Below are 10,818 nucleotides of genomic sequence, written 5' to 3' on the forward strand. Positions count from 1 at the left end.
ATTCTAGGGTTGGGTGGTATACTGGTATTAAGTATAATACCGTTATTTTAGAAAGTGGTATATATTTACAAACCCCTCTATTTGCGACTTTTTCGGTTTGCAAACCTTTAGATTGAGACAAATTTGTCGGTGTACGATCGCTTCATTCTAGGGCTGGGTGGTATACCGGTATTACACTAAATACTGGTATATTTTAAAAAGCGGTATATATTTACAAACTTTTCGGTGTGCAAACCTTTAGACTGAGACAAATTTGTCGGTATACGATCGCTTCATTCTAGGGTTGTATACTGGTATTAAGTATAATACCGGTATATTTTAGAAAGAGGTATATATTTACAAACCCCTCTATTTGCAAACTTTTCGGTGTGCAAACCTTTAGACTGAGACAAATTTGTCGGTATAAGATCGCTTCATTCTAGGGCTGGGTGGTACACCGGTATTACACTAAATACTGGTATATTTTAGAAAGTGGTATATATTTCCAAACTTTTCGGTTTGCAAACCTTTAGATTGAGACACATTTGTCGGTATACGATCGCTTCATTCTAGGGTTGTATACGGTGTTAAGTATAATACCGGTATATTTTAGAAAGTGGTATATATTTACAAACCCCTCTATTTGCGAACTTTTCGGTTTGCAAACCTTTAGATTGAGACAAATGTGTCGGTGTACGATCGATTCTTTCTAGGGCTGGGTGGTATACTGGTATTACACTAAATACTGGTGTATTTTAGAAAGCGGTATATATTTACAAACTTTTCGGTTTGCAAACCTTTAGACTGAGACAAATTTGTCGGTATACGATCGCTTCATTCTAGGGTTGGGTGGTATACCGGTATTAAGTATAATACTGGTATGTTTTAAAAAGCGGTATATATTTACAAACCCCTCTATTTGCGAACTTTTTGGTGTTCAAACCTTTAGATTGAGACAAATTTGTCGGTATACGATCATTTCATTCTAGGGTTGGGTGGTATCATCAATCAATCAATCAATGTTTATTTATATAGCCCTAAATCACAAGTGTCTCAAAGGGCTGTACAAGCCACAACGACATCCTCGGTACAGAGCTCACATACGGGCAAGGTAAACTCACCCCAGTGGGACGTCAATGAGAATGACTATGAGAAACCTTGGAGAAGACCGCATATGTGGGTAACCCCAGAAACGCCGTCGGCTTAGCTGGGCCTGAGCTCATCTAAGATGGCCTGACGCAAAGTGGAAAAGTGTTCTGTGGTCTGACGAGTCCACATTTCAAATTGTTTTTGGAAACTGTGGACGTCGTGTCCTCCGGAACAAAGAGGAAAAGAACCATCCGGATTGTTATAGGCGCAGAGTTGAAAAGCCAGCATGTGTGATGGTATGGGGGTGTATTAGTGCCCAAGACATGGGTAACTTACACATCTGTGAAGGCACCATTAATGCTGAAAGGTACATACAGCTTTTGGAGCAACATATGTTGCCATCCAAGCAACGTTATCATGAACGCCCCTGCTTATTTCAGCAAGACAATGCTGGTTAGCTTGGCTTCATAGTAAAAGAGTGCGGGTACTAGACTGGCCTGCCTGTAGTCCAGACCTGTCTCCCATTGAAAATGTGTGGCGCATTATGAAGCCTAAAATAGCACAAGGGAGACCCCCGGACTGTTGAACAACTTAAGCTGTACATCAAGCAAGAATGGGAAATAATTCCACCTGAGAAGCTTCAAAAATGTGTCTCCTCAGTTCCCAAACCTTTACTGAGTGTTGTTAAAAGGAAAGGCCATGTAACACAGTGGTAAAAATGCCCCTGTGACAACTTTTTTGCAATGTGTTGCTGCCATTAAATTCTAAGTTAATGATTATTTGCAAACAAAAACGTTACGTTTCTCAGTTCGAACATTAAATATCTTATCTTTGCAGTCTATTCAATTGAATATAAGTTGAAAAGGATTCGCAAATCATTATATTCTGTTTTTATTTACCATTTACACAACGTGACAACTTCACTGCTTTTGGGGTTTGTACTTCAACCTCAACGTTAGAGGCCCATTGGATATGTATTTTTTTCTTGCCTGATCCTTTGAAATGGTCTTCTTAAAAAAAAACTGACATACCACTCTATTCGCAATGTGTCCCGAAATGAGTATTTGTCCTCACGTTTCAAAAAAACGTCCAGAAAAAGTTGCTTTTTTGTGGACAGGCCTGCGTGCTTTGAGTCTTTCCTCCAAACTAACACAAAAAGATGGCTAACCACCAGTCAGTCAGTCCATCATGTTCCATTGAATTGTCCACGCACTGCTTTGATTTACAGAGTATCAACCGGGCATTGAACTGCACATTTCATTGATTCTGATCTGTGGATATCCAATTCCACGCACTGTTCAAGAATCATGTCGTTTAAATCCCGCCTTAGCGTGCAGGCCAGGTTTTGTCAGTCGCAAGACGTGATTCAACGGTGACAAAATGGAGAATCCAAACCTAAAATTGACCTGATCACTGCTATCAAAATGCAAAAAAAACAACCCTCTGCGGCCTCTAATAGATCACAGCGGATTTATCAGCGGTTTTGTTTGGGTCTCCAGAGGCGCGGTATCGAAAATTCCGAGAGCTTCGGCTTTGCCAAAGCGGAATTGCAATCTATCAGTCGCTATCTCCAGACGTCACACACGTTTCTTTATCATGCAAGCATGCAAAACACCATTTGTCTTCCGCACCTCCGCTAATTCATTACTGCTGATAAAATGCAAAGTCCCTCATGCTGTCGTCGTTAAAAGAAAACACTGCAGTTTCTCATTTTTTCCCTTTTAAAAAAACAGGTGCTTTGGTGGACACTGATAACAGCGGTGGTTGAATTATGTTCCGAGCCTGTCTATCTATTCGGATCTATTTAGCACATCTCTATCCCACCTGACCTCACGCCGCTCCTCTTTCCAGTAAAAGGGCCGGAGGAACCATCAGAAAAAAGTAGCGCCGGAAGGTTAGAAACAACATAGAACAACCTCTACACTGCAAAAAGTCAGTGTTCAAAAACAAGAAAAACAAATACGAAAGTTAGGGGCATTTTACTTGAACTAAGCAAAATTATCTGCCAATAGAACAACAAAATTTGTCTTGTCAAGACTTTCCAAAACAAGTAAAAATTAGCTAACCTCAATAAACCCAAAAATACTTTAAAATAAGTATATTCTCACTAATAACAAGTGCAATTTTCTTAATAGAAAAAACAAATATGAAACCATTTTGCTCAATATGTTGAAAAATATTCTTAAATGAATTAAATGCTAGTGCCATTATCTTAAAATAATGATATGCGCTCGGCATTACATTTTTTGCATTTTGCCATTGATAACATGACATCATCGCGCCAAGTGCGTGCTCTTTCAGTCAATTACTGTGCAAGGAATATATATATATATATATATATATATGTGTGTAAATATATATATATATATGTGTAAATATATATATATATATATATGTAAATATATATATATATATGTAAATATATATATATATATATATATATATATATATATATATGTAAATATATATATATATATATTGTTTGGGTGACCCCAAACTTTTGAACGGTAGTGTATATATATATATATATATATATATATATATATATATATATATATATATATATATATATATATATATATATATATATATATATATATATATACTACCGTTCAAAAGTTTGGGGTCACCCAAACAATATATATATATATATATTTACATATATATATATATATATATATATATATATATATATATATATATATATATATATATATATGAACGGTAGTGTATATATATATATATATATATATATATATATATATATATATAACGGTAGTGTGTATATATATATATATATATATATATATATATATATATATATATATATATATATATATATATATATATATATATATATACACTACCGTTCATATATATATATATATATATATATATATATATATAAAAATATATATGTAAATATATATATATATATATTGTTTGGGTGACCCCAAACTTTTGAACGGTAGTATATATTGGGGTCACCCAAACAATTTAGTGGAATAGCCTTCATTTCTAAGAACAAGAATAGACTGTCGAGTTTCAGATGAAAGTTCTCTTTTTCTGGCCATTTTGAGCGTTTAATTGACACCACAAATGTGATGCTCCAAAAACTCAATCTGCTCAAAGGAAGGTCAGTTTTGTAGCTTCTGTAACGAGCTAAACTGTTTTCAGATGTGTGAACATGATTGCACAAGGGTTTTCTAATCATCAATTAGCCTTCTGAGTAGGGATGTCCGATAATGGCTTTTTGCCGATATCTGATATGCCGATATTGTCCAACTCTTTAATTACCGATACCGATATCAACCGATACCGATATCAACCGATATATACAGTCGTGGAATTAACACATTATTATGCCTAATTTGGACAGCCAGATATGGTGAAGATAAGGTACTTTTTAAAAAAAATAATCAAATAAAATAAGATAAATAAATTAAAAACATTTTCTTGAATAAAAAAGAAAGTAAAACAATATAAAATCAGTTACATAGAAACTAGTAATTAATGAAAATTTGTAAAATTAACTGTTAAAGGTTAGTACTATTAGTGGAGCAGCAGCACGCACAATCATGTGTGCTTACGGACTGTATCCCTTGCAGACTGTATTGATATATATTGATATATAATGTAGGAACCAGAATATTAATAACAGAAAGAAACAACCCTTTTGTGTGAATGAGTGTAAATGGGGGAGGGAGGTTTTTTTTGGGTTGGTGCACTAATTGTAAGTGTATCTTGTGTTTTTTATGTGGATTTAATAAAAAATAAATAAAAATAAAAATAAACCGACACTGATAATAAAAAAACCGATACCGATAATTTCCAATATTACATTTTAACGCATTTATCGGCCGATAATATCGGCAGACCGATATTATCGGACATCTCTACTTCTGAGCCAATGAGCAAACACATTGTACCATTAGAACACTGGAGTGATAGTTGCTGGAAATGGGCCTCTATACACCTATGTAGATATTGCACCAAAAACCAGACATTTGCAGCTAGAATAGTCATTTACCACATTAGCAATGTATAGAGTGTATTTCTTTAAAGTTAAGACTAGTTTAAAGTTATCTTCATTGAAAAGTACAGTGCTTTTCCTTCAAAAATAAGGACATTTCAATGTGACCCCAAACTTTTGAACGGTAGTGTATATCTAGTACCCGCACTCTTTTACTATGAAGCCACGTTGATGTAACACGTGGCTTGGCATTGTCTTGCTGAAATAAGCAGGGGCGTCCATGGTAACGTTGCTTGGATGGCAACATATGTTGCTCCAAAAGCTGTATGTACCTTTCAGCATTAATGGTGCCTTCACAGATGTGTAAGTTACCCATGCCTTGGGCACTAATACACCCCCATACCATCACACATGCTGGCTTTTCAACTTTGCGCCTAGAACAATCCGGATGGTTCTACTGTTTTACTCAAAATAGGTCATAACATCTCAGCAACAAGCTGTAATATCTTACTGAGATCATTTAGGACCAAAACACTTAAAACAAGTAAAACATTCAAATATAAAATCTTATGTATGGTTGCGCAAGTGTTGCCCAAAATGTCCATAACACACCCAGCCGAGTCCCACGGGGAGGGGGGATATAAGTTGGAAAAGTCGGCAAAAGTCCCACAAATGTTCTAAATACCTACCCAGGTTCAAGTCCCACAAGTCCCGCCGCCGGCCGGAATGCCCAAAATGTCCAAAACGCGCCCAGCAAAGTCCCACGGGAAGGCGGGGAGAAAAGTGAGAAAAGTTGGTAAAATGTTCAAAAATCACACCCGGGTTCGAGTGCCACAAGTCTTAAGACTTGTGGCACTCCATGTGGGACTCCAACCTGGGTAGGTATTTTGAACATTTTTGGGACTTTTGCCGACTTTTCCAATGTTTATCTCCCCTCCCCGTGGGACTCGGCTGGGTGTGTTATGGACATTTTGGGCATCCTGGGACTTGCGCGGCCGGCGACGGGACTTGTGGGACTCGAACCTGGGTAGGTATTTTGAACATTTTTGGGGACTTTTGCAGACTTTTCTCCCCCACTTCCCGTGGGACTTTGCTGGGTGCGATTTGGACATTTTTTACAACCCGGGACTTGTGCGGCCGGCGGCGGGTCTCGTGGGACTGGTATTTTGGACACAATTGGGACTTTTGACCATTTTGGCCCCCTTTTCCCCTCTTCTTCCCCGCCTTCCTGTGCACCATTGCTGGGTGTGTTTTGGACATTTGGACAAAAATAGTTTCAAGCATGTTTTACTCAATATAGGTCATCAAATCTCAGCAACAAGCTGTAATATCTTACTGAGATCATTTAGGACCAAAACACTTAAAACAAGTAAAACACTCAAATATAAAATCTTATGTATGGTTGCGCAAGTGTTGCCCAGAATGTCCATAACACACCCAGCCGAGTCCCACGGGGAGGGGGGATATAAGTTGGAAAAGTTGGCAAAAGTCCCAAAAATGTTCAAAATACCTACCCAGGTTCAAGTCCCACAAGTCCCGCCGCCGGCCGGAATGCCCAAAATGTCCAAAACGCGCCCAGCAAAGTCCCACGGGAAGGCGGGGAGAAAAGTGAGAAAAGTTGGTAAAATGTTAAAAAATCACACGAGTGCCACAAGTCTTAAGACTTGTGGCACTCCATGTGGGACTCCAACCTGGGTAGGTATTTTGAACATTTTTGGGACTTTTGCCAACTTTTCCAATGTTTATCTCCCCTCCCCGTGGGACTCGGCTGGGTGTGTTATGGACATTTTGGGCATCCTGGGACTTGCGCGGCTGGCGACGGGACTTGTGGGACTCGAACCTGGGTAGGTATTTTGAACATTTTTGGGGACTTTTGCTGACTTTTCTCTCCCACTTCCCTTTGGGACTTTGCTGGGTGCGATTTGGACATTTTTTACAACCCGGGACTTGTGCGGCCGGCGGCGGGTCTCGTGGGACTGGTATTTTGGACACAATTGGGACTTTTGACCATTTTGGCCCCCTTTTCCCCTCTTCTTCCCCGCCTTCCTGTGCACCATTGCTGGGTGTGTTTTGGACATTTGGACAAAAATAGTTTCAAGCATGTTTTACTCAATATAGGTCATAACATCTCAGCAACAAGCTGTAATATCTTACTGAGATCATTTAGGACCAAAACACTTAAAACAAGTAAAACACTCAAATATAAAATCTTATGTATGGTTGCGCAAGTGTTGCCCAAAACGTCCATAACACACCCAGCCGAGTCCCACGGAGAGGGGGGATAAAAGTTGGAAAAGTCGGCAAAAGTCCCACAAATGTTCAAAATACCTACCCAGGTTCAAGTCCCACAAGTCCCGCCGCCGGCCGGAATGCCCAAAATGTCCAAAACGCGCCCAGCAAAGTCCCACGGGAAGGCGGGGAGAAAAGTGAGAAAAGTTGGTAAAATGTTCAAAAATCACACCCGGGTTCGAGTGCCACAAGTCTTAAGACTTGTGGCACTCCATGTGGGACTCCAACCTGGGTAGGTATTTTGAACATTTTTGGGACTTTTGCCGACTTTTCCATTGTTTTTCCCCCCTCCCCGTGGGACTCGGCTGGGTGTGTTATGGACATTTTGGGACTTGCGCGGCCGGCGGCGGGACTTGTGGGACTAGAACCTGGGTAGGTATTTTGAACATTTTTGGGGACTTTTGCCGACTTTTCTCCCCCACTTCCCGTGGGACTTTGCTGTGTGCGATTTGGACATTTTTTACAACCCGGGACTTGTGCGGCCGGCGGCGGGTCTCGTGGGACTGGTATTTTGGGCACAATTGGGACTTTTGACCATTTTGGCCCCCTTTTCCCCTCTTCTTCCCCGCCTTCCTGTGCACCATTGCTGGGTGTGTTTTGGACATTTGGACAAAAATAGTTTCAAGCATGTTTTACTCAATATAGGTCATCAAATCTCAGCAACAAGCTGTAATATCTTACTGAGATCATTTAGGACCAAAACACTTAAAACAAGTAAAACACTCAAATATAAAATCTTATGTATAGTTGCGCAAGTGTTGCCCAAAATGTCCATAACACACCCAGCCGAGTCCCACGGGGAGGGGGGATAAAAGTTGGAAAAGTCAGCAAAAGTCCCACAAATGTTCTAAATACCTACCCAGGTTCAAGTCCCACAAGTCCCGCCGCCGGCCGGAATGCCCAAAATGTCTAAAACGCGCCCAGCAAAGTCCCACGGGAAGGCGGGGAGAAAAGTGAGAAAAGTTGGTAAAATGTTGAAAAATCACACCCGGGTTCGAGTGCCACAAGTCTTAAGACTTGTGGCACTCCATGTGGGACTCCAACCTGGGTAGGTATTTTGAACATTTTTGGGACTTTTGCCGACTTTTCCAATGTTTATCCCCCGTCCCCGTGGGACTCGGCTGGGTGTTTTATGGACATTTTGGGACTTGCGCGGCCGGCGGCGGGACTTGTGGGACTCGAACCTGGGTAGGTATTTTGAACATTTTTGGGGACTTTTGCCGACTTTTCTCCCCCACTTCCTGTGGGACTTTGCTGGGTGCGATTTGGACATTTTTTACAACCCGGGACTTGTGCGGCCGGCGGCGGGTCTCGTGGGACTGCAACCCGGGGGGGGGGGGGGGGGGGTATTTTGGACACAATTGGGACTTTTGACCATTTTGGCTTCCTTTTCCCCTCTTCTTCCCCGCCTTCCTGTGCACCATTGCTGGGTGTGTTTTGGACATTTGGACGAAAATAGTTTCAAGCATGTTTTACTCAATATAGGTCATCAAATCTCAGCAATAAGCTGTAATATCTTACTGAGATCATTTAGGACACTTAAAACAAGTAAAACACTCTAACATAAAATCTGCTTAGTGAGAAGAATGATCTTATCAGACAGAAAATAAGCAAATATCACCCTTATTTGAGGTATTCAATCTTACTTAGATTTCACTTTTTGCAGTGTAAAAGTGTTTCCAGTCACCAGTGCTAGGAGCCGTGCAAGGGGATAGGGGGCGGGGACTGGAAGGGGTGTGTACTAGCACCAGTGCTTTTTAACATCTTCTTGCTATGTGTTACCAAGCTTCTCCACAAAGAGATTGAGGACAGCAGCGGTGTGACAGTGGACTTCCGTCGAGATGGCAACCTCTTTAATATCAGGAGGCTTCAGGCTACCACCAAACTGCAGAGTGAGAGAATTGTTGAGATGCAGTACGCAGATGACTGTGTTCTTGTATCTCACAGCCCACAAGACCTCCAGTCTGTTCTTGCGGCTGCGGTGAGAGCGTACAGCAGGATGGGACTGACCGTCAACACCAGCAAGACGGAAGTAGTTTGCCAGTGGAGCTCCAACAAGCCATCTACATCACCTGTCTTCACGGTTTCTGGAGAACAAATACCAATCGTTCCATCCTTCAGATACCTGGGAAGCATTCTTTCTGATGACAACACTGTTGATAGTGAGGTCCAGAACAGGATCAAGCAGGCAGCGGCAGCTTTTGGGAGACTCAGACGTCGGGTCTTCCAAAACAAGAACCTCCATCTCCACACAAAGGTCTCTGTCCATCAAGCTATCTTCCTCACTACCCTCCTCTACAGCTGTGAAGCCTGGGTAACCTACAGCCGCCACATCAAGGCCCTAGAGCAGTTCCACATAGCGCATCCTGGGGATCACATGGCGTGATCGTGTGCCTCACTCTGAAATACTCTCAAAAACCAACTGCAGGAGTATTGAGGCCATGATCACCCTGCACCAACTACGATGGCTGGGCCACGTAGTAAGGATGCCCTCAGACCGCCTGCCTCGCAAAGTGTTATACGGCCAGCTACACCATGGTCGTCGCTCTGCTGGAGGGCAGAAGGAACGATATATAAAGACCAGCTGAAGACGGCACCAAGGAAGTGTAAAATCAGACCTGAGGCCCTGGAGGGTGTGGCTGCTGATCGTAACACCTGGCGTCAGCTGTGCCAGGATGTCACCCGCCTGCTGGAGGAGGATAGGACAGCCAAGAGACAGGAGAGAAGACTCAGGAGGAATACACCTACGGTTGCCGTTTCCACCACCACCACCACATTTACATGCCCTACCTGCAGTAGGGTTTGTTTATCCAGGATAGGGCTATTCAGCCACCAACAAACTCACCGATAGAAGTGGATGTCGTCATCGGACTCGATGGACAACCATAAGCAAGTAAATATATATATATATATACAGTATATACTGTATGTATATATATATATTCACATATATGTATATACATATGTATGTGTGTATATACAGTATATATATATATATATATATATATATATATATATATATATATATATATATATATATATATATATACACACAATATATATGTATACAAACATATAAATACACATATATATATATATATATATATATATATATATATATATATATATATATATATATGCACTTATATATACACACATATATATGTATATAAATGATAATAAATGATAAATGGGTTATACTTGTATAGCGCTTTTCTACCTTCAAGGTACTCAAAGCGCTTTGACAGTATTTCCACATTCACCCATTCACACACTGATGGCGGGAGCTGCCATGCAAGGCGCTAACCAGCAGCCATCAGGAGCAAGGGTGAAGTGTCTTGCCCAAGGACACAACGGACGTGACTAGGATGGTAGAAGGTGGGGATACAGTGTATATATATATATATATATATACACATATATACAGTATATATATATACAAACATATATATACATATATACACACACATATATACTATATATATATA

At 40.5% G+C, this 10,818-nt stretch overlaps 1 protein-coding gene across 1 annotated transcript in view; it reads left to right on the plus strand.

Annotated features, from left to right (window-relative positions):
- The window catches only part of LOC133660528 (prolactin regulatory element-binding protein-like), a 38,822-nt gene extending 28,964 nt beyond the window's left edge, over positions 1-9,858 (plus strand). The window contains exon 8 of the mRNA XM_062064068.1: positions 9,278-9,858. Within this exon, the coding sequence (XP_061920052.1) occupies positions 9,278-9,716 (439 nt within the window). The 3' untranslated portion in view covers positions 9,717-9,858. The remainder of the gene's footprint in view (positions 1-9,277) is intronic.
- Positions 9,859-10,818: the final 960 nt, after the last annotated feature.

This window comes from Entelurus aequoreus, linkage group LG11 (assembly GCF_033978785.1).
Source record: "Entelurus aequoreus isolate RoL-2023_Sb linkage group LG11, RoL_Eaeq_v1.1, whole genome shotgun sequence".
NCBI lineage: Eukaryota > Metazoa > Chordata > Actinopteri > Syngnathiformes > Syngnathidae > Entelurus > Entelurus aequoreus.